Source organism: Cyprinodon tularosa, unplaced genomic scaffold (genome assembly GCF_016077235.1).
Source record: "Cyprinodon tularosa strain WSP-4 unplaced genomic scaffold, ASM1607723v1 ctg1554, whole genome shotgun sequence".
Lineage (NCBI taxonomy): Eukaryota > Metazoa > Chordata > Actinopteri > Cyprinodontiformes > Cyprinodontidae > Cyprinodon > Cyprinodon tularosa.
In genome coordinates, this window is record NW_024038389.1 from 19,313 (window position 1) to 44,024 (window position 24,712).

At 40.2% G+C, this 24,712-nt stretch overlaps 1 protein-coding gene across 1 annotated transcript in view; it reads left to right on the plus strand.

Annotated features, from left to right (window-relative positions):
- The window catches only part of LOC119780134 (NLR family CARD domain-containing protein 3-like), a 39,460-nt gene extending 15,297 nt beyond the window's left edge, over positions 1–24,163 (plus strand). Inside the window, exons 3-9 of the mRNA XM_038280048.1 lie at positions 3,385–3,463; positions 3,625–3,847; positions 3,967–5,770; positions 7,213–7,386; positions 11,788–11,949; positions 22,973–23,016; positions 23,160–24,163. Coding sequence (XP_038135976.1) covers positions 3,385–3,463; positions 3,625–3,847; positions 3,967–5,770; positions 7,213–7,386; positions 11,788–11,949; positions 22,973–23,016; positions 23,160–23,716 — 3,043 coding nt within the window. The 3' untranslated portion in view covers positions 23,717–24,163. The remainder of the gene's footprint in view (positions 1–3,384; positions 3,464–3,624; positions 3,848–3,966; positions 5,771–7,212; positions 7,387–11,787; positions 11,950–22,972; positions 23,017–23,159) is intronic.
- The last annotated feature ends 549 nt before the right edge of the window (positions 24,164–24,712 follow it).

Genomic DNA, 24,712 nt, shown 5'->3' on the forward strand with positions numbered 1-24,712 from the left:
TAGTTTTCTTCCTCTCTGTCTCCTGAAGTTATTGTCCTCCTGTCAAGATCAATCCACTCGGCGGGGCATCAGAAGAGTCCTCCTTCTCTGAGATGGCCTATTTGAGGTAGAGGAAAAGCCCATATGGTTTTGGTGTTCAGCCCTTCTTCTGGAATCCATTGAGTGGACGGATCAGCGAAGGATCCTGTTTGTGATGCCAAATTGTGAAGTAAAAATGAGCACTGAGAGTTGATATGCAAGGAAGAAAAGGTTTTATTTTACTCTGCAGAGCGACAGCTGAATACAGCTCTCAGTGTGGCTCTGGGGTGGTGGCATCCCACCCCTGCATATAAAGAGACTCCACATGCATGAACATTGTTTCTTCAGTTCATCAAGGACATAAATTTAGTCAGATAAACACTTCAGACAACTGTTTGCCATCCATCCATACCAGAAACACGGCGTTAGAACATTGAACACAGTGAGGACATTCTTATCTAAACTAGGGAGGGAATTTCTTCTCAGGCTTCTAAATAATCACCCTATTCAGGCAGAGAAAAGGCAAACTTTTAAACATTTTATCTCACAAACAGGCCAAGGAAAAATATGATTCCACAAATACAATCTGATTTTTAACCAATTGAACATCCAACCCTTTTTATCTGATTGTATTTAACTCAAAGATTTAAGTGTGACACCTTAAACAAACAGCATTTTTTCAGATATTGAGGGACAGTTTTACTGGTGGTAAATATACACTACTCAAAATAAATAAAGGAACACTTTGTAAGCAGAGTATAGCATCAACTAAATTAAACTTCTGGGATATTGATTTGGTCAGGTAGGTAGCAGAGGGGGTTGTTAATCAGTTTCAGCTGCTTTGGTATTAATGAAATTAACAGGAATGGTTTTACAGGTGGAGGCCACTGACGTTTTACCCTCCTCGTCTTTTCTGACTCTTTCACCAGTTTTGCATTTGGCTAAGGTCACTGTCACTACAGTTAGCATGAGGCGCTACCTGGACCCTACAGAGGTTGCACAGGAAGTCTAACTCTTCCAGGCCCTGTGCTCTCTGCCTGGCACTGTGGAGCTCGATTGTCATTTGCCACAGAACACCAGACCTGGCAAGTCGGCCACTGGTGCCCTGTGATTTTCACAGATGAGAGCAGGTTCACCCTGAGCACATGTGACAGACGTGAAAGGGTCTGGAGAAGCCGTGGAGAACATTATGCTGCCTGTAACATCGTTAAGCATGACCGGTTTGTGGGTGGGTCAGTGATGGTCTGGTGAGGCATATCCATGGAGGGACGCACAGACCTATACAGGCTAGACAACTGCACCGTTAGGTATCGGGATGAAATCCTTGCACCCATTGTCAGACCCTATGCTGGTGCAGTGGGTCCTGGGTTCCTACTGGTGCACGACAATGCCAGGCCTCAATTTGGCGAGAGTATGCAGGCAGTTCCTGGAGGATGAAGGAATTGATACCATTGATTGGCCCCCCACGCTCACCTGACCTAAATCCAATAGAACACCTCTGGGACATTATGTTTCCATCCATCCCACGCCGCCAGGTTGCACCTCAGACTGTCCAGGAGCTCAGTGATGCCCTTGTCCAGATCTGGGAGGGGATACCCCAGGACGCCATCCGTCGTCTCATTAGGAGCATTGTAGTAAAAGAAAATTCACCTGTAAAAATACCTAAACTTTATTTTTCTTTGAAAATTTAATATACGACCTTGAAGTTAGGCTGGGATTTCCATTTATATTCATGAAAACTGTTTTTACTCTAGGGCAAAGAAATGTCTTGCTGCAGCCTTTTTCTTACTGAAAACCTAGTTTTTTTCTGTCTGTGACTTGTCCTGTTAGCTTTCTGCAGATGTTGGACCATGTTTATCATGAAACAAACAAATTCATCTCAAGATTAAACCTTTAACCTTCCGTAGACTTTGCTCTGTCTGATGAACTTGGCTTCATCGATATTTTCATGAACTGATCATTTAAGGTTTAATTCCTGAGTCTCCAGCTTCCTGTTAGTCATTGAAACAGAGCAGCTCCAGCCTCTGATCAAAGACTAGGATTAAATTTACTGATCCTTCACTAGAGATAGATTTAGGAATGGGAAACACTGGTAGGAAGACATTTCTCTAAAAAAAATAAAACTACAACAGGAGCTGCAGGTGTGCAGCTTAATGACACAGAAATATTTCAGAGACATTTTAAAGAACGAAGAAAATAACTGAATGGCTGTCATTGATTTAAGTTTTTTTTAAATCATATTTGGTCTATTTTGACATTAATAATTAAATCATTTTAAATGTTAAACCTATGACTAGTGAATTTCTCCGCTGTGAGATCAATAAAACTCATCTAATCTAATATTTAATGGACTTACACAATTTTCACTTCTGTATAGTGCTGAGCATCAGAAACTCAAACTTCTTTGCTATAGAAAGTTGTCCCTGAGAAAAGTGAAAACACATGTCATGGTTATTGTGACTGTGACGAATCCACATCCTCTAACTTTGCGCGCCACACACACATTCCTGTTATACTGTGCTTGTGAGGACCAATCCGCTCGCCCTGAGCCCAGTACCTCTATTAACTTAAAACACACAAGCTGTTCCTGGTTACCTGCTGGCGTATTGAGGGTGCACACTTAATATTTCAGTGGGGTTAGCCGTGTGTGTGTGTGTGTGTGGGTGTGTGGGAGGTGTGTGTGTCTGTACGTGTTTATGCTATGGGGACTTGTCATCTTCAGTCTGGCTGCGTCTTTGCTGGGTTCAAACCCAGTTTGGTGTAATTGAATAAGTCAATGAATCTGTGTAAAATAATTAAGTTGTAAAAATTATTTGTTTTTGTACATCAATTGTTTGTGGAGGTAATATATGGACAAAACTGATTTATGAGAAGAAATCAGAAATAAGAGAGCCTGAGGGGAGGGGCTTAAACTATTTAATGAGGGCTGTGGGAAGAAAAGCGGCAATTTCTGTTTTCTGTTTCTTTGTTACATTGCTGGTAACTGGAGGGAGGCTGAGGCCCAGAGGATCTTGTATATGTTTAGTTTCTTTTGCACCCTGTTTTGAGTTTTTGAGCACAATAAATCACCAACACCGGTAACCCAACTGAGCCTGGATTCTTGCAGGCCAAAGAACCCCGTCACAGTGACCCAAATCATCACTGTTACTGTTATTATATAGTACATTAAATCATTACTGTTAAATTGTATGTATTGTCCAATTGTTTATTTGAATTCTTATTCCGGATTAGTTGGAGACATACACTAGGCTATATCAGCCCCACCAAAAATATTTTTCACCAGCCGCCACTGGCTACAAGGACCTTGGTCTTTGTCTGTTTGCTGTTCTACAGAATGTGAGTTAATGCTTCCTTGTTCTTCCACAGAGTGAACCAGCAGAACTATGAGGTCCCCAGTGATCCATCTGCCCAGCAGCATCAAACCCAGCTGGATTCCATATTTATGGTCTGTACATGAACTACAAACTACTTCTCCATGGGTTCTGTTCACAGTCATCTCCATGTTGCACTTTGTAGACCAGAGGACTGTCAGTCTGTCCAACATGGATCTGATGTTTGGCTCCATGATTTCAGTCTGATGTGTCCTTTATTTATTGTTCTGTTCAGCTGCTGGAGGAAAACATTATTAGTTTTGTGAAGAAGGAGCTGAAGAACATCCAGAAAGTTCTGAGAGCAGAAGATCCAGAAGGCTTGGAGAGTCAGTGGGAGGATGAGGTGTTGGAAGATAAGAATGAAGAGCAGAGGAGGAGCAGAGAGGCTTTTGTGAAGATCACTCTGAACTTCCTGAGGAGGATGAAGCAGGAGGAGCTGGCTGAACGTCTGCAGAGCAGTAAGTTGTTTTCTACAAATATTTAACCTGATGGATGAATTATTAATTTATTCCAGTAAGAACATAAAATCATTTGACAGGAATTATTTCAATGCTAATAATACACTTTCATCTTTCAGAGGTTATTGCCTCAGTTTGTCAACATAACCTTAAATCCAATCTGAAGAAGAGGTTCCAGTCTGTGTTTGAGGGGATCGCTAAAGCAGGAAGTCCAACCCTTCTGAACCAGATCTACACAGAGCTCTACATCACAGAGGGAGGGACTGGGGGGGTCAATGATGAACATGAGGTCAGACAGATTGAAACAGCATCCAGGAAACCACACAGACCAGAAAGAACAATCAGCCAAGAAGACATCTTTAAAGTTCCACCTGGAAGAGATCAACCAATCAGAACAGTGATGACTAAGGGAGTGGCTGGAATTGGGAAAACAGTCTTAACACAGAAGTTCACTCTGGACTGGGCTGAAGGCAAAGCCCACCAGAACATCCAGTTCATATTTCCATTCACCTTCAGAGAGCTGAATGTGCTGAAAGAGAAAAAGTTCAGCTTGGTGGAACTTGTTCATCACTTCTTCACTGAAACCAAAAGAATCTTTAGCTTTGATCACTTCCAGGTTCTGTTCATCTTTGATGGTCTGGATGAGAGTCGACTTCCTCTGGACTTCCAGAACAACGAGAACCTGACTGATGTTACAGAGTCCACCTCAGTGGATGTTCTGCTGACAAACCTCATCAGGGGGAAACTGCTTCCCTCTGCTCTCCTCTGGATAACCACACGGCCTGCAGCAGCCAATCAGATCCCTCCTGAGTGTGTTGGCATGGTGACAGAGGTCAGAGGGTTCAATGATCCACAGAAGGAGGAGTACTTCAGGAAGAGGTTCAGAGATGAGGAGACGGCCAGCAGGATCATCTCCCACATCAATAGATCTAGAAGCATCCAGATAATGTGCCACGTTCCAGTCTTCTGCTGGATCACTGCTACGGTTCTGGAGGATGTGTTGGAGACCAGAGAGGGAGGAGAGCTGCCCAGCACCCTGACTGAGATGTACATCCACTTCCTGGTGGTTCAGACCAAAGTGAAGAAGGTCAAGTATGATGGAGGAGCTGAAACAGATCCTCACTGGAGTCTAGAGAGCAGGAAGATGATTGAGTCTCTGGGAAAACTGGCTTTTGATCAGCTGCAGAAAGGAAACCTGATCTTCTATGAATCAGACCTGACAGAGTGTGGCATCGATATCAGAGCAGCCTCAGTTTACTCTGGAGTGTTCACACAGATCTTTAAAGAGGAGAGAGGACTGTACCAGAACCAGGACAAGGTGTTCTGCTTCGTCCATCTGAGTGTTCAGGAGTTTCTGGCTGCTCTTCATTCCCATCAGACCTTCATCACTTATGGAATCAACCTGATGGAAGAAGAACAAAAAAAGACTTCCTTTTTATTTAAATTATCTAAGACAGTAAAACTAAGAACTCTCTATCAGAGTGCTGTGGACAAGGCCTTACAGAGTCCAAATGGACACCTGGACTTGTTCCTCCGCTTCCTCCTGGGTCTTTCACTGCAGACCAATCAGACTCTCCTACAAGGTCTGATGATAAAGACAGGAAGTAGCTCACTGACCAATCAGGAAACGGTTCAGTACATCAAGGAGAAGATCAATGAGAATCTGTCTGTAGAGAAAAGCATCAACCTGTTCCACTGTCTGAATGAAATGAATGATCGTTCTCTCATCCAGGAAATCAAACAGTATCTAGGATCAGGAAGTCTCTCCACAAATGAACTGTCTCCTGCTCAGTGGTCAGCTCTGGCCTTCATCTTAGTGACATCAGGAGAAAATCTGGATGTGTTTGATTTGAAGAAATACTCTGCTTCAGAGGAAGCTCTCCTCAGGCTGCTGCCAGTGGTCAAAGCATCAAACAAAGCTCTGTGAGTACTAACAGAATTTGGGTTTGGACATCAAGGTTCAGTCCACATGTTGTGTCAATGGGAGGGAGTGGCTATCGACTGCTTCTCTGAGTTTAATTTTTTTAGACCATGTCAGATACATTTGATGAAAAAACTCGGCAAATGCATAAAAGCCAGTAAATCATTTCTCACTTCATTTTTTTCAAGGAGAATGAAGTTGTAACATCAGGAGGGAAAATCTGGAGAGGAATGTTGACTGAGAGGAGAAATAGGAGAGGGGAAACCACACATGGGGTTAATTGGTTTTGTAGAAATAGTTGCATACCAATAGTTTGGGTCAAGAGTAAAGTCTGGTTTTGTGGGTCAAAAAAGTTTGTGAACATGTTTTGTCTTTAAAGTGTGTAAGACATCTGTAAAAGTGGAATCCTTTTTAACAAAAAGCATTTAGATACATCTACCTGTAAAGTTGAACTTGCGGTTGGCCTAGGTGTTTCTTTAATTAACTATGAAAACTGGTATTGGATTGTACCCATTTTTTTAGACTTTGTGAGATGATGAATTAAAAAAAATGCAACCATAATCAAACGTAAACCTACTGAGATTCATGCAAATTGATTTCAAATATGGTCTGTCTGTTCCCCAGTCATGCAAACCAAATATCTCATTATACTTAGTATTTTATATATATTTGAATATACCTTTACATTTTTTTTTATTATAGTTTAATCTCCCCGAAATTGACTAATCATGCCTATTCCACTAAATTCATTTAAAAAAATTCAACCCAAATATCCAGTGAGTCTGCAATTTTGAACTTCTTAACCTCTTACACCCTAAGGGGGTATAAATAAATTTCTGCCTGACAAAAACACACAAAAGTAAATCACTTATAGCCTCACAGCTATTAGATTTAAGAAGAAACTTTTGGTACGTCTGTAAAGGTAAGATGTCATAGAATGGTTTTCTGGTGTCAGAACCATTATAGCTTTGACCCTGCCTGAAATATTAGGGACAAAATACAAAATATTTTGCATTTTTTGAACCTCGCCAAAATTTTCTTTGAAATAAACATTGCAAAATACTACCAAAATATTATTTATAGCACAAAAAAGTAGTACAGACTTTCAAATCTAAATGTTGTGTAAAAATATACCAAATTTGGACTCAATCGGATGAATCATATTTATTTTAGAATGGTATTAGTGAGAAATTTCTTAGGCGGAGAGGCCATTTTGGCACATTTATCCATAAATGTCACCAAACTGTGCCAAATAGGTTTTTTACATCAATACTGGGGGTTTGGTAAGATTACGAGGTCACGTAGCAGCCGGACCCGCCGGCGGGTCCGTAGGGTTCAAGGGGTTAAAATCCAACTATTTCAGAAACTGATCTACCTATTGAAAATAAAACATTTTTGTTGTTTTCTTGTTTCTTTCTCTATCTATTTCTATCTCTCTCTTCAGACTGAATCGCTGTAACCTCTCAGAGAGAAGCTGTGAAGTCCTGTCCTCAGTTCTCAGCTCCCAGTCCTCTAATCTGAGAGAGATGGACCTGAGTAACAACAAGCTGCAGGATTCTGGAGTGGAGCTGCTGTATTCTGGACTGATGAGTTCAAACTGCAAACTGGAAATTCTCAGGTCTGAACAGAAGTCCAGGACACGTTTGTAGCCTGGTTTTATAACTCCATTTATGATAATTGTTTATATGATGAAGTTGGTCAGCATTGAAAGATTTTTTACAGCGACTTTAAAAAGTTGCACCAAAACATTATATTACCAGCTATAAATAAACCCTGTAGATTCAGGTTGAGATGAGGTTAAAGTTGGACTGAACCTGAACTTAATTTTACTTTCAGATTTTATTTAAAGACATAAGTTAAAGAGCTTCACCAATTTTTACCCAAAACAATGTCAGGCTGAATATGAACATTGCTTGTACTAAAGAAAAATATGCTCAAATCCACATAACTCCATGTAAGATGCAATAAGACTCATCATTGGAATAAATCCCAGCCCTTTATCACCCCTCTCACGTGATGTACATGTGGAAACCTTTCCCTACCAAGATAATAATTATGATTTTGTGAAATTTTGCAATCATGGCTGTGCAAAAAAAAAAAAAAATGCTGCAAGACTGAAACAAAGAAAAAAATGTTTTTTTTTTTCTATTCAATTCAATTTTCAATTCAGTTTATTTATATAGCACCAATTCACAACAGATTACATCTCAAGGCACTTTACAGTTCAACCAGATCATACAGTCAAATTGATTCAAAGTATTCTATCCTAGGAAAACCAGTTGATTGCATCGACTCATTGACTCTTCAGCAATCCCTCACACTAAGCATGCTTGTAGCGACAGTGGAGAGGAAAAACTCCCTTTTAACAGGAAGAAACCTCCAGCAGAACCAGGCTCAATGTGAGCGGCCATCTGCTGAGGCCCACTGGGGTTCAAGGAGACTGAAGCAGAGAAACAAAAGGCAGCTGTAAAACACACAGCCAGGCAGACGAGCTCCGAGCCAGCTTCCGTCTCAGAGGATGAAGAGAGCACATCCAGCTAGTCACGGTCAGAGAAACAGGACCACACTAGAAAACAGACCGATCTCCAGTATCTATAAACAAACTAAAAGATCTGCCTCCCATTCTGGTGTTAAAGGAGGGATTGTCGTTAAAGGAGAGATTGTCACCTGTAATACCTGAAACCTGTCTATGATTGTGAAAGGTCAGTTGTTAAAGGGGGGATTGCTCACCTGGCTGAAGAGAGGAGGTACTTTCCTCCACTGTGAAGAGGTTGGGGTTGTGGTGATACGTGGAAGGAATCAACTCAATAACTGAATTGTTTTTGGAAGCTGGAATCTGAGTCCACCTCCTCTGTTTAAGGTTGTTTTTATTCTCTTACCATAGATGGCTTCCTTCACACCCCTCTCAAAAACCACCTATTTTCTTTATCCAAAATGTGAACATTCTGGTCCTCAAAGGAATGTCCTTTGTCCAAAAGGAATAGGTGTACTGCAGAGTCTTGTCCCGAGGGGGTCGCTCTGTGTTGGGCCATGCGTCTGTGGAGAGGTTGTTTGGTTTCTCCAATATAAAGATCAGAGCATTCCTCGCTCACTGAACAGCATATACCACTCCGCTCATATTCGGTCTGGGGATTTTTGACCAAACTAGAAAACAGACCGATCTCCAGTATCTATAAACAAAGGTGTTGATGGCAGCAGCACAGCTGATATTTCTCTCCAGGATGGAGTTACAGCCAAACAGGAACAGACCAGATGAAGCTACTATGAGAAAAAGCAGAGAGAGCAGAACGTTAAGATTGAGCTAACAGATTCTGCAGAGTGGGAGAATAGAGAGAGAATGAAGCAGAATGATGAAAAGGGGTCCCTATGTCCTCCAGCAGTCTAAGCCTATAGCAGCATAACTATAGAGATAGCTCAGGATAACCTGAGCCACTCTAACTATAAGCTTTATCAAAAAGGAAAGTTTTAAGCCTAGCCTTAAAAGTAGACAGGGTGTCTGCCTCACGGACTAAAACTGGTAGTTGGTTCCACAGGAGAGGAGCCTGATAACTAAAAGATCTGCCTCCCATTCTACTTTTAGAAATTCTAGGAACTACTAGTAAACCTGCAGATTGGAATGGGTGATGATGCTCTTTGGAATGCAGACGTCCTCAATGCATTTGTTGATGTAGGCATTTGTTCATGTTATATTATGGGATCATAGATATGTCTGGTAGATTTTTTGTGAACAATTGTGTTATATTAAGGGGTCATAGAATGCAAATGCAGTATTGAAGGCTTCACAGAGGAAGGGGAAATTTGTCACAGTCTACCCAAGGATCCCAAGACTTGACAGGAATGGATAATGTTTAAGTATCAGAAGATCCCTGCAAAGTTTGATGCTCAGCTGTTTATTTGCTCTAAACATTTAACTGAAGAAAGCTTCTAACATCTTGGACAGATTAAAGCAGGATTTGCTAAGCTTCTTTTAGTGAAACGAGGAGCTGTTCCGACCCTAAGGGCATGGCTATAAAGTGTCGACTGCTGGGGAAGCATGGGGCCGCCGGCTACCGTCATCGTGATGGGTTTGGTTGCTCCCCGATGGCTCCCTGCCTCCTTCCGCTGGGGTTCCCGGACCAGCCCCGGAGCTGACGGCTTAGTTTGAGTACCCAGTGTATTTCGACTACGTACTCCACTGTAGTCGACCAAAATCCAGGACGATTTTGAAATTCGCCCCGGATATTTTTTTGGTATGAAAAGTCGGATATGTTTGGGAAAAAAAGGACTTCTGGTCTTCCTACCATATACACAAGTTGATATTTCAGTGAGTGAGTGCACAGCTCATCTACATATTCATGAGCATACCATAAAAGGAAGAAAACCTTTTGTTTCATTCTATGGCTTTTTACCAGGCTTGCATTAGGAATCATAGAAAAGCAAATATGCCATTTTAAGCCCAACCAATGTTACACACCCTATTCAGAGACCTTAGAGACCAGCACCAATCACCGTATAGAATTATTCTATGACCCCTTTGGGAATATGTTTTCGACAGGCACCTACGCTTTAGGAACGTCTGCGTTGCACATAGATTCTAACCAGTTAATCTTGCCACCATTTAATCTATTACAACAGGTTCATCATTGGATTGCCAATTAGAAGAGGGAGGATTTGCCATTGAACCTCTGGCCAGAGAGAAAACACGTAGTATTTAGCCAACATTTCAAAGAATGTTTTCAAGATGACTTGGATAATAGTGCCTTGTGACAAACACCAAATAGAGCATTGGGACTTGGGATCAACAGCCAATATCGCACCGCAGTGGTGTCAAAAGTACACACTTTTGTTACTTAAGTAGAAGTATAGATACTTTTTCCGTAAAAATTCAAAAAATATCCACTTGAATTTTTACAGAATGACTATGACCTGGATGACTGAGAACCTTCATCAGCAAGTATAGATACTGCAATTTAAAAACACTCTGGTAAAAGGTAAAGTATCAATTTGACCTCTTTACTCAAGTAAAAGTGAAAAAATATATGCTCAAAAAACTACTTAAAGTATAAAGTAACCTTTAAAGAAACAGCCAGATGCCACTATGTGAATTGCTGGTGAAGATTCTCAGTCATCCAGGTCATAGTCATTCCGTAAAAGTTTAAAAAAAAAACAATTCACTGGACTTTCTTTACCAGGTTTGAAGATGTTTCACTTTCCCTGCAGGAAGCTTTCTCAATTCAAAATGTCCGGATTCGCATTGAATTTGAGGCCTTTTATAATGGTCCAAAAACAAGGCCTTGTATTGCTTGGAAATATGCAAATTGAAACTGATAAGCGGGTCGTTTGGTTCCATTGTTAGCCTGTAATGCCTGAAACCTGTCTATGATTGTGAAAGGTCAGTTGTTAAAGGGGGGATTGTTCACCTGGCTGAAGAGAGGAGGTACTTTCCTCCACTGTGAAGAGGTTGGGGTTGTGGTGATACGTGGAAGGAATCAACTCAATAACTGAATTGTTTTTGGAAGCTGGAATCTGAGTCCACCTCCTCTGTTTAAGGTTGTTTTTATTCTCTTACCATAGATGGCTTCCTTCACACCCCTCTCAAAAACTTAGGTTAGAATCCAAATTTTCAGCATGAACTGTGAAAATCAGTGAAATCAGCGGTTTATGGTGAGCATGAATGAATGATGGATGTGGAAGTGTTGGATTGTGCAGCACAATCCTCTCCAAAGCTAAAGGCAGCAGCATACTTGTGGAGGAGGGCAGAGTCTAGTTAGTTGGCAGTCAGGGTTTATAAACTAAGGGTTTTACCAGGTCCTTGGGGGCCCCAGTAATCAGTTCTGGATAAAAATGGTAAATGCCCAAACCTACCACAAGGGTCCTACAGGGGTTAGAGCAGTGGAGAATAAATACTGACCCAATGTATGGTTTCTATTTTTATCAGAGCAAACTTTGATCATTCTGATTGTTCATGGATTGAGGCAAAGTTTTCTGTCGAAATAATCTCTGTTTTTTCTTCCGTGACTTGTTTCATTTTGTCTTTCAGACTTAGATCCTGTAACCTCTCAGGGAGAACTTGTGAAGTTTTGTCATCAGTTCTGAGGTCCAAGTCCTGCTGTCTGAGAGAGGTTGACCTGCAGAAAAACAACCTCCAAGATTCAGGGGAGAAGTTTCTGGCTGGTTCAGAGGGGACACTAGAAATATTCAAGTGAGTATTCATCAAACTGGTTCTTCTAGGTTCTAATGAGGCACAGTGTTCTCTTTTTCACAGATCCAAATGGTTTAAATGCTACATTGATGATGTTCTGATAGATCCTTCTGAGTGTGGCATATCTAATAACAGATAGTGTGATGGTGGGAAAATCTCGATTTTCCCACTCTGATTTAGCACATCTGGAGCATCTGTCCATCAGTTTAGTTGCTCTGACCATCCTTCTGGGTTGCGTTTTCATCAGTAACTAACACAGCTGTCTATATTCCACCTCATGCAGATAAAGATAGAGGTGTGACTCCATTGTATGATGTGTTCAGTGAAGATCAGAACAGTCACCTGGAAACTGCTCCTATCATAGCAGAGGACTTTAATAGTTCAAGTCTCAGACAGGACAGGACTCTTTGATGAAGATCTTTGAGCAGATGAAGCTGCTGTAGCTCATCTTGTCCAGGAAGCAGAGCTGATAGTACTGAAAAACCAGCTTGATTGTCTCTCATCTCATCAATCAGCTGAAGTCTTACTGTAGATGTTGGACTAAATCAACCTTGATGATGTGAGAACTCTTCGAACTGGAGATGAAGAACCAGACTGTATGGTGTCCTCCTCCTGCCTGATGTAAAAAATGAAATGAAAAGAATTAGTTCAAACTGGGCTGAAACATGACAACTAGAGGACAGGACTTGGTCATGGGCTTAGGTTTTCAGAGGGACAATAGGGACATGTCCCTACCGAAATTTTGGACTGACCTACTTGTCCCTACCAATAATTAAATGTGAATAACATGTTTATAATTTACAATACAGCGATGTTGCTGCAGTTGCTTCTTTTCCTCTCGCAGCTCATCTGCCTGGTAGCTGCTGCTGCCGCTTTTATGCACTGGGGAGTCACTAAGACAAAGCGGTGGTATCACACTAGAATACCATGGTTAGTACAATTAATTTTTGGTTGGAAAATTAATTAAAAAACCAAATATTATCTATGCTAAAACAGAGGCGAGAGCTTCTGATTGCAGTTCCGTAAAGAAGCAGGAGAGTGTTTTGATTTGTGTAACCAACCTTAGCATCTCAAAAATAATATTTAATTCTGAAGTATAATACATTTTATCAATAAAGCCCCCTTTTTTCTTTTTTACAAAAAAATAAGTATTCTGTATCAGACAAGAGTTCTGCAGTCTGCTGGAAAAATAGACAAGCAAAAACTAAGCTGTCAAAAATTCTGATTCTTTGCCACAGCCGACTGAAAAAGAAAATCTGATGAATAAATCTTTGAGGCAGCTCAGCTATAAATAGCATATAGCAGCTGTTATTTCTTTAATAGAGTATAAAAACATGAGATGGCACCTAGACATCTGCTATTTTTTGTTTAGAAAGAATAATTAGGGTTCCCCATGATAATAGTGATATTTAATTGACTATTTCTACTTCTGGAAATACGGTAAAGACAAGAACAAACAGAGGAACGCTATTTACATTGATTTTATTTTACATAGATTCCCACATAATCTATAAGTAAATTAGTACAAACATCAGTGTCTGGTAAAAATACTTGAATCTGGGATTTACATTACAGATAAGAAAGTGTTATATTTTCTTTTAATAAATGTTAAAATTCTTAGTGATGTGCTTTGTAGATGATGCCACTAAAAAGGAAAATTGACATAAGAAGCTATTTTAACCGCCAGCCAGGAAGTAACATAGGATGAAATAAAGGCTTTGATATTGACAACACTCTTGTATGATAGTAACATATAATTTACAGGAAACGCAGCTATCCAGTAATAATAATGCAGGGCAGATTGAAGGTGAAGCAGCTGGACATTCAGTGTTTCAGATGATGTGAGAATAATTGTAATTACAAATTAAGGAGCAACATTTTTATTTACAGTATATACAATATAAATTTCACTTTGTATTTGATATGGCTGAATTTATGGAACTCATACAACGAATGGTGATGTTGCAGCAAAAGTAGAGAGAGAAAGGGCTTCAGGTAAGAGTTTAATATGGTTTAGAATTTTATTTTAATTTTATTTTTTCAGCTTTTATCGTCATTAGACTGTCACAAGTACAGAGCAACAAAATTCTCTGCATTTAAACCATCCCCTTGGTGAGCAGTGGGCTGCCATTGTGGGGTGCCCAGAGAGCCGTGTGGGGTTAAGGGTCTTGCTAAGAGACCCAGAGTGGCAGTCTGTGGGAGTGGGCTTGAACTCAAATGGTTGACCTGACACTTTGCCCTTTTGCCTGAGCTGGGTGTCGACGCAGTTTTTCCTTGTGTGCCTTCTTCTCACTGACATGAGAGTTACCCAACTCTTTTGCAAGCTCAACCAGGAAGTCCACCCGTCTCTCCTGCACCCCAATGCATGCCTGATAAAGCACATGTGCATTCAGTTCTGCCATGTCAATCATGTTGTAGAACACGGCAACTGGCCATCTCTGTGTTCCTGCATGCACACCGCACTTTGTTTTGTTGTATTGTGTAACTGTGTTTGGCTTCCTTTTGGTGTATCCACAGTCTCAACCACGCTGTGCATGCTGCTGAGAACGTAAACGGCCTTCTTCCGTTTGGGCGCAAACACTGTCAGCGTGGCACCAGTGGTTGAAAACACCTGAGTGGTAAATTCAGTGCGATCCATCTGTCTAGTGGATTGAGGAATTTCCCAGCTTCTCTTGTTGACTGTGCCGAGGATAGTGGTTTTCTGGCTAAGCAGTTGCAAGTGACAGTGATGTAAAGAAATTGTCTGTGGTTACAGTTCTGCCTTTGTCCATGAATGGTTCCATCAGCCTCATCACTACAGTTTCGGACAGTCTCTCCCCACTGGGACGACTGGGGTCCTTGCCAATATATGGAAAGACATTACAGATGTACTTTGATTTCAAGTCGCAAGCCACCCAAAACTTGATGCCAAACTTGTCCGGTTTTGTTGCAATGTATTGCAGGAAACAGCAGCGAGTCTTTGATGGAAAAAGCTGTTCATCAATAGGGATGTGTCGACCAGGGTTGTAGGATGCGATGCAGTTAGTGACAAACGATCCCCAAACATCGGAGCTTGCAGCAAACTTATCAGTCTCCGCTCGCTCACTGCGTGTAAACATGTTATCAAAGCGTAGGTGTCGCATGATGTCTTGGAAGCGGTTTCGAGCCATAGTTGCAATGATCCTTGGGTTTGCCAGGTTTGCTGACCAGCTGTCACATAGTGATGGAACCTTGGTCACCCCCCGCAAGATAATGACTGAAATAAATGCCGTTAGTTCCAGGAGATCCATGAACCAATCCAGCTGCTCCGTGTGACGTGCATGTTGAGTAGTCCATTCTCGAATGCTACGAAGCATGTCAAAAGTGATAAAACAGAGGAAGCTCTGAAGGCGACTCCGAATACTTCGTCTGGCCTTAGCGCTTGGCTCTCCATCTGTGGCGTACGGTTGAATTGGAGTGAAATGGAGATGTGTCCCCACTTGTTCTTCATGCCACACTGTGCCATCTTTCGCGGTGTCTGACGGCTCACTCCCCAAACAACCTCTCTTTTTTGGTAGAGGGAGAGTCTCTTCATCTGCAAGATAAACAATTTCAGATTAACTTTTTGTTTGGTTCTAAATAAAAAATAGTCAGGAAAATAAAATAGGTAGGTTGAGAAATCTAATGTGAAGTCCGAATCCGGTTGAAGGTCACTGTCTTCTCCATCTGAATCACAAGGGCTGGCACTGTTCAGAATCAGTTCCAATGCCTTCTGAGTGGTGAACCTCTTCTGCATTTTGTTTCTTGTGAACTAAATAGGTGAAGCAGTCACCTATTTATCCTCAACAGCCCAAAAGGCTGCATGCAAATTTCCATGTGCAAAGTCTCCCAGATTGATTGAAGAGGATTAGGGCCACTGGAAAAAAAAAAAAAAATTTAACTGATTTTTAAATTTTATTTCAGTTTAGTATGGGAAAAAAGTCAGAATTCTGACTTTTAATATCAGAATTCTGACTTTAATATCAGAATTCTTACTGAATTCTGACAATAAAAAAGTCAGAATTCTGAGATTAAAGTCAGAATTCTAAAAAAAAGTCAGAATTCTGAGATTAAAGTCAGAATTCTAAAAAAAAGTCAGAATTCTGAGATTAAAGTCAGAATTCTGAGATTAAAGTGAGAATTCTGAGAAAAAAAGTCAGAATTCTGAGATTAAAGTCAGAAATCTGACTTTTTTCCCATACTATACTGAAATAAAAAAAAAAAAAAATCAGTTAAATTTTTTTTTTTCAGTGGCCCTAATCCTCTTCCGTACTCTTTTTCTTACACTTTTTGCATGATTTTTTTTGAGGTGGATCAACACAATTTATTTGGTTAGGTTTCTACTGTAGCGCTGCCTCCATCATAGATCGCACCCACCCCCAACATGGAATATTCACACTCCTACCTTCTGGCCTGACGGTACAGGTGTGGAATGCTTTTGTGAGTTTGGCTCTCCTCCCCCCCTGCTGATTCCTCAGGCAATGGCCATATTTACAATTGAACAAGGGATGCTAATTTGAGCCATCCGAGTCGTCAGTTTGGACTCAGGGTCTTTTGACCCTCTTTCGGGACTTCAGGGGGAGGTCGAAAACCCTGGTAATTGTAGCATTAATCTGTGGACAATAAGGCTCGGGATCCACGTTGCATTGTGGGACGTCGCAGCCATACTGACTGCTACGCAAACGTAAACATAGCTCTGACACAACGTTGTTGTTGAAAGAAGAGACAGAAGTAGAGAGAAAAAAGATGTTAAAATCCCGAAAAGGATCTGGAATTTACCGGGACACATTAAATAGAGAAGCCACGGACCGGTATGTTGACAAAATCAGCATTATTAATAATTTGGATCCATATAAAGTTCCAAACAATGAATGGGGCACCGATGAGTGCGCGCCTATACTTCAAAACAGTTCCGAAGCTACAAGTCCTTGGAGTCTCATGTGCAGTTCATGAATGGATGGGTTCAGGAGCTGCAGATCATAAAGCCAGCAAACAGTGGGAACACAGTAATCCGTACGAAGGTAAGCTATGATCAGACGGGCTCTGGAACCTGCTAGTTTAGCAACTGCTAACCGCTAATGCTAACAACCACTCACGCATGTAATGTACTTTTAACTAGCTGCTATGTGTTTCAAAGATGTAGTTAGTAACGTTAACTGCCAACCCTCCCTAAACCCTCTGGGTTTCTCACGTATTTGAGCATTTTCCTGCTGCCGATTTTATTATTTTCCCATAAAAGATCCCAACTTTGAAGGAAAGAAACAAAGTAGGCTATAAAATAAAACCGTGCATCTTTAACTTACCAGAATAAAAAATGCAGGGAACACACTCTCAATGACATTGGGATACTGTGGAAAGTTATGTTCGGTCGTCTTACAGCCGCGATCCAAGCTAGCCGACGACTCTTTATCTCTGACGCTTGGTCTCCATGGTTACGCCTCCAGGCAGGAAAGCGGTGGAAAGTTAACCCATTTTCTATGTTGTTCCCACGGCGATCATGCGTTGAGCTGTTACAGCCCACAATACAGCAACGCTTTACCATGGTTGAAATCAAGTTAAGGTGAAATTAATCAAATTAAAACACGGCTGAGAGGGAGTACAGTACGCGGTAGTCATAGGCAGTAGTCGGAGCCGCGGTAAAAGATGCATTCAACATGGCTGCGACGCGAAGTGCTTACGTCACGACGACCAAGCCCTATTGGAGAATCATCCAGAACTAAATTTTTACCTAAAATGCAAAATCTTTATATATTTTTTTACATTTTTGATATAATTACTGCTCTAAGTGGCTCTGTCATCTAAAAGCATGTTTTAGACTCTCTATACTCAAGTTAACGATTAATCGATTGCTAAATTTGTTGACATTGATTCAATTAATGATTAATCCGATTAATTGTTTCAGCCCTAGATAAAATACATGAAATGGGCGACACAGAGTAACCACAGTCCAGATGTACAACTTGTATAGTGAAGTTAATATTTTAAATGCTCAGTGTCAGTTCTTCTTCTAGTTCCAGTGCAAATATAAATACAATTAAATTATTTGCAGTCCCTTGAATGTATTATTTTGCATGATACAGAGAGAGCATATAAAAGATGTTCAGTTCAGTTTTACCTCTTTTTATCTCTGCACAATTCTATATCTTCAAAAGAAAATACAGGATTAATCCACATATAAAAGACATATTTAGACTATATTTAGTTAAATGGGAATGTATTTACTTACTTTCTTTGTTGCTGGTGAGTTCAAATGCATCCCTTTTCAAATTGGAAAAAAGCCATGACTCCACATTCAACAGAGATAGTGATGTGTCAAACATTGATAAACAGCATCTGGTGTGTGTATAGTACCTATACAATTTGTATAAATGTTGCAAGAAATGCTGCTTTTCTCCTTAAACGACATGTGCCCTGATGCTCACTTTAAGCATGGATATTTTTGTATAGGACCAATGGCATCAGACCAATAAAACTTAAGGGCAACAGTGTCCCTACCAAAGTTGAAATCAAACCTACACCCTTGGTTTTGTCAGAACCTTCAGTACTGAGACAGGAAAAGCCAGCTTGTTTAATTTGGACTTTTTATTGTCCAAAGTATGAAGATAATTGGGTCCAGAGGCCTGGATGACTGCAGCTTGGCTTACAGACCAACCCAGTCTCATGGGAAAACGTACCCCCACTACGTTGGTCCACACTGCAAAACGTAGTGGAGGTACATTAATGGCCATTTTTTTGTGGTACTGTTACGTTTCTTCTGCCTATACGCTTTCTATTGTTTTACGTCCTAGTCACGTGACTTTCAAGATTCCAGCTGGGAGAAGAAAAAAAATAAATATATGGCCGACATTCGCTCATTTTTTGTGGAAAGATTAATGACTTGAGTTTGTTTTTGCATTAAAATGAGTTTTGATTACATTTCTAGTGAGAAATGTATAGTTTGTTGCCAGAATATTTACTCAGGGAATGTACATATTCACTTGCTTGTTCGTTTCTTGCAAAGATTTTTCAAGATAATGTGAAACTGTAACATTTTGGTATAAACATGGCTGAGATTTCTCTAACTTTTAGTGGGAAAATCAATAATTTCAATCAGTTTCTGCATTTAAATGGGTTTTGATCACATTTATAGCGAGAAGTGTAGGGTTTATTTACATAATATTTACTTCGTGAACATACATAATCACCCGCTTGCTAGTTTTTGCTACGGTTTTTCGGATCTCGTCAGGATTATGTGAAATTGCAACGTTTTGGCTGCTAGCCATCGCCTAGCATTTAGCTGCCGCCCCGATTAAACATTGAATTCTTTGTGATTTAACTCCATCTGACGGATCAAACCCTCGCCACTGCGTGCGTTGCGTCTGAGGTTGATTTTCAGATCAATGCATTACGTCGTGGCATACGGGAGAAACTAATTAAACTAGTTAAAAAAAAGGATCATGGGTTAAGATCGGATGTGTTTTATTTGGAAATCTACCGGATCCTTTGTGCATTTCACTTCCTGTTTGGTGCGATCTCATTGATGGGTTTTGACCAAAGAGGAAATAAAAAAATAAAAAACAATTTAAATACACAACCAGCATATCTGGAATCAATGACAGAGAGCATACATAATCACCCGCTTGCTAGTTTTTGTTATGGTTTTTCGGATCTCGTCAGGATTATGTGAAATTGCAACGTTTTGGCTGCTAGCCATCGCCTAGCATTTAGCTGCCGCCCCGATTCAACATTGAATTCTTTGCGATTTAACTCCATCTGACGGATCAAACCCTCGCCACTGCGTGCGTTGCGTCTGAGGTTGATTTTCAGATCAATGCATTACGTCGTGGCACACGGGAGAAACTAATTAAACTAGTTAAAAAAAGGATCATGGGTTAAGATCGGATGTGTTTAATTTGGAAATCTACCGGATCCTTTGTGCATTTCACTTCCTGTTTGGTGCGATCTCATTGATGGGTTTTGACCAAAGAGGAACTAAAAAAAAAAAAAAAAAAATTTGAATACACAACCAGCATATCTGGAATCAGTGACAGAGAGCGACTGGGACCAGAAGTTTATTAATCTCTCCCCACTGATTTCCATTCAAAATGTTTTCGATCCCACCGGGCTCTAGGGAAGTGGCGGGCATACCGCCACCTACTGTTCATGAGTGTGTAGCAACATTGTTTTACATCTATTAAATTCTATTTTTTAATTTTGTATTCTGAAGATAAATAAATAATGCTTTCCTTAATCTATAAATATCTTTTATATTTCCTTTATTTCCCAATAATCCTTTAAGACTCCATTCTTGGCCTGTCCTCTTTTCAATTTCTTCCTTTCAGGTTCATATGTTTTGCAGTTCATCAATACATCTGCATTTTCTATCTCTCCACATCCTTCACATTTATCATTATTTTTCCTCCCTATTAAGTATAAATTGTCATTTAAATAAGTATGACCTACTCTTAATCTGATCATTATTATTTCTTCCCTTCGGTTTCTCTCATTAATATTTCTATTTAATACTGACTTTTGTACTTTATATAACCTTCTTCCTTTTTATCTTCATTCCACCTTTTTTTTGCCATTTTTCAATTTCTTTCCTCTTAATAAATGATTTTCCTTTCCCTAAAGGAATTGTAATTGTTATTGCCTCCTCTAATTGCTAATTTGTCTACTACTACTACATTTTCCCACTTTGACCTTTTAAGGTTAGCATATTGATCAAAAGCTGACACCAAAAATAAAGCAATCGATTATGTACAACAATATTCTACATTTAATGAAGACTAATACAGATTTTACTCTCTTATAAGAATTAGTTTCAGGTTTTATAGGGGAGAGTTTGTATCGGCAGTCATCTGGGAATCTTTTATGTATTTACTGGTAAAGAACAACCTCTCAACCCATTTAATGTAAATGTTGCGTCGAACCAGAAAGTTATTTGAAGAGCATAGATGCATAAATATGTGCATAGCTTTAACAAGGGCCTCATGAAGGTCTGTTCTGTTATTCTCTTTTGGAGAATATAGACATTGTGGGCATTCATTTCCCTGATAAGCTGGTGAAGATTCTTAGACATCCAGGTCATAATCATTCCAAAAAAAAACAAAAAACTTTGGACTTTGTTTTTCAAGTTTGAAGACTTCCCATTCAGGACGTTTTTCAATTCAAAATTACAGTAGCCCAACAAATCCTTGTTTTGGCTAAGAAAATATGCAAATTGAACCTGATGCCTGATCCCAATAGCTTGACTCTGAACCGAATTTGATCCCTATTACTTTTTGGCCACATGCACATTATTGTGCTGCCTGGTCAACCCTAAGAAAATGTTCTGGAACTGCCACTGAACTGACACCCAATGCATGGAGGGTAACCCAAAAAGGGCCATGGTTAGAGAAACTGGGTGCCTACAAAGTGCTGTTTTCAAGCTAATTAATGGAAAGTTAGCTGGAATGAAAAGTAGACAAATAACAATTACAATTCCTTTAGGGAAAGGGGAAGGAAAATCATTTATTAAGAGGAAAGAAATTGAAAAATGGCAAAAAAAAGGTGGAATGAAGATAAAAAGGAAGAAGGTTATATAAAGTACAAAAGTCAGTATTAAATAGAAATATTAATGAGAGAAACCGAAGGGAAGAAATAATAATGATCAGATTAAGAGTAGGTCATACTTATTTAAATGACAATTTATACTTAATAGGGAGGAAAAATAATGATAAATGTGAAGGATGTGGAGAGATAGAAAATGTAGAACATGTATTGATGAACTGCAAAACATCTGGACCTGAAAGGAAGAAATTGAAAAGAGTTGAAAGGACAGGCCAAGAATGGAGTCTTAAAGGATTATTGGGAAATAGAGGAAATATAAAAGATATTTATAGATTAAGGAAAGCATTATTTATTTATCTTCAGAATACAAAATTAAAAAATAGAATTTAATAGATGTAAAACAATGTTGCTACACACTCATGAACAGTAGGTGGCGGTATGCCCGCCACTTCCCTAGAGCCCGGTGGGAGCGAAAATATTTTGAATGGAAATCAGTGGGGAGAAATTAATAAACTTCTGGTCCCAGTCGCTCTCTGTCACTGATTCCAGATATGCTGGTTGTGTATTCAAATTGTTAGTTTTTTTTTTAGTTCCTCTTTGGTCAAAATCTGGTCAAAACCCATCAATGAGATCGCACCAAACAGGAAGTTAAATGCACAAAGGATCCGGTAGATTTCCAAATAAAACACATCCGATCTTAACCCATGATCCTTTTTTTAAACTAGTTTAATTAGTTTCTCCCGTATGCCACGACGTAATGCATTGATCTGAAAATCCACCTCAGACGCAACGCCGCAGTGGCGAGGGTTTGATCCGTCAGATGGAGTTAAATCACAAAGAATTCAATGTTGAATCGGGGCGGCAGCTAAATGCTAGGCGATGGCTAGCAGCCTAAACGTTGCAATTTCACATAATCCTGACGAGATCCGAAAAACCGTAATCAAATGTAATCAAAACTCATTTTAATGCAAAAACAAACTCAAGTCATTAATCTTTCCACAAAACAATGAGCGAATGTCGGCCATATATTTATTTTTTTTCTTCTCCCAGCTGGAATCTTGAAAGTCACGTGACTAGGACGTAAAACAATAGAAAGGGTATAGGTAGAAGAAACGTAACAGTACCACAAAAAAATGGCCATTAATGTACCTCCACTACGTTTTGCAGTGTGGACCAATGTAGTGGGGGTACATTTTCCCATGAGACTGGGTTGTACAGACATGAGACAAGGTTCCTCAGTCATCAGCTAGCTTTATACATTGTTGACAGCTGACAAACAGCACAGGTTGCATCATGTTGTCTGCTCTGATTCTGCTCTCTCAGTTTGGTTCTCACACAATGGACCAGACAACATATGCAGCAGGTCACAGAGTCCAAATGACCCAGACCCAGTTCTTCCAGCAGAATGTCAGAGTGGAATGTGATCTGATTTATTACTATGTCCATGTTTCCCTGCTGAAAGACACTGATGATCTGAACCCTCTCATCCTTTCAGGGAGCCTGATGGAGTCCGATGGTTGAAACCAGGTCTGAGGAAGTGTAAGTATGTTTTTCATTGGATCCATGACAACAAAGCAGATCCCATGCAACCATCTTAAAACTGTTTATCATTCATTCAGGAGTCATGTGTGTTAATAAATTATCAAAAGTTGCAGCTGGATTGTGTTTGTTCTCTCCATCAGATTACTGTCAGCTCACAATCGACAAAAACACAATGAACAGACACCTGAAACTGTCTGAAGACAACAGGAAGGTGACAAAGATGGATGAGCCTCAGTTATATCCTGACCATCAAGACAGATTTGATTACTGGGAGCAGCTGCTGTGTAGTGATGGTCTTACTGGTCGCTGTTACTGGGAGGTCAAGTGGAAAGGAAGAGTTAATATATCAGTGAGTTACAGAAGAATCCGGAGGAAAGGAAACATTATGGACTGTGGGTTTGGAATGAATGCTCATTCCTGGAGTCTGAGATGTTTTGATGATAAAGGTTATTCTGTCTGTCATGATAAGGAGGAAACATCCCTCATCTCCTCCTCCTTTTCCTCCGCCTCCTCCTCTGTCTCTAACAGAGTAGCAGTGTATGTGGACTGTCCTGCTGGCATTCTATCCTTCTACAGAGTCTCCTCTGACTCACTGATCCACCTCTTCACCTTCAACACCACATTCACTGAACCACTTTATCCTGGATTCTTCCTCTGGCCTGGTTCTGGTTCTGGTTCCTCTGTGTTTCTGTGTTGAGTCTAAAGAGTCTCCTCCTGTCAGAGAAACTCTCTCACTGTTGAACATATAGTTTGCTCTCTACATGTCTGCCTCTTTCACTTAAAATCATTTTCTCATTCTGTCAGTTTCCTTTCTGAAACTCCTGAAAGAGATTGTGTGTAAACTTCATCATCTTCTAGTCATTTAAATGGGTCATAGAATGATTCTATAAGGTATTAGGTGCTGGTGCTTAAGGTCTTTGAATAGGGTGTGTAACATCGCCGGGTCTGCGGACGGAGGCAGGGAGCCATAGGGGAGCAGCCGAAGCCAACCCGATGAAGGTAGCCGGCGGCCCCATGCAGTCGACACTTCATACCCATGCCTTTAGGGTCGGAACAGCCCCTTGTTTCAGTAAAAGAAGTTTAGTAAATCCTGCTTTGATCTGTCCAACATTTTGAAATCTGTCTTTAGTAAAATGTTTAGAGCAAATGAACAGTTGACCATCAAACTTTGCAGGGATCTTCTAATAGGGCTCGGGATCCACGTTGCATTGTGGGACGTCGCAGCCATATTGACTGCTACGCAAACGTAAACATAGCTCTGATACAATGTTGTTGAATGAAGAGACGTAGAAGTAGAGAGAAAAAAGATGTTTAAAATCCAGAAAAGGATCTGGAAATTTACCGGGACACATTAAATAGAGAAGCCACGGACCGGTATGTTGACAAAATCAGCATTATTAATCATTTGGATCCATATGAAGTTCCAAACAATGAGTGGGAAGCACCGATGAGTGCGCGCCTATACTTCAGACAGTTTCGAAGCTACAAATCCTTGGAGTTCTCATTATTATTATCTCTTTATTATTTTCCCGTAAAAGATCCAACTTTGAAGGAAAGAAACAAAGTAGGCTATAAAATAAAACCGTGCATCTTTAACTTACCAGAATGAAAATGCAGGGAACACACTCTCATTGACATTGGAATACTGTGGAAAGTTTGTGTTCGTCGTCTTACAGCCGGATCCAAAAGGGGT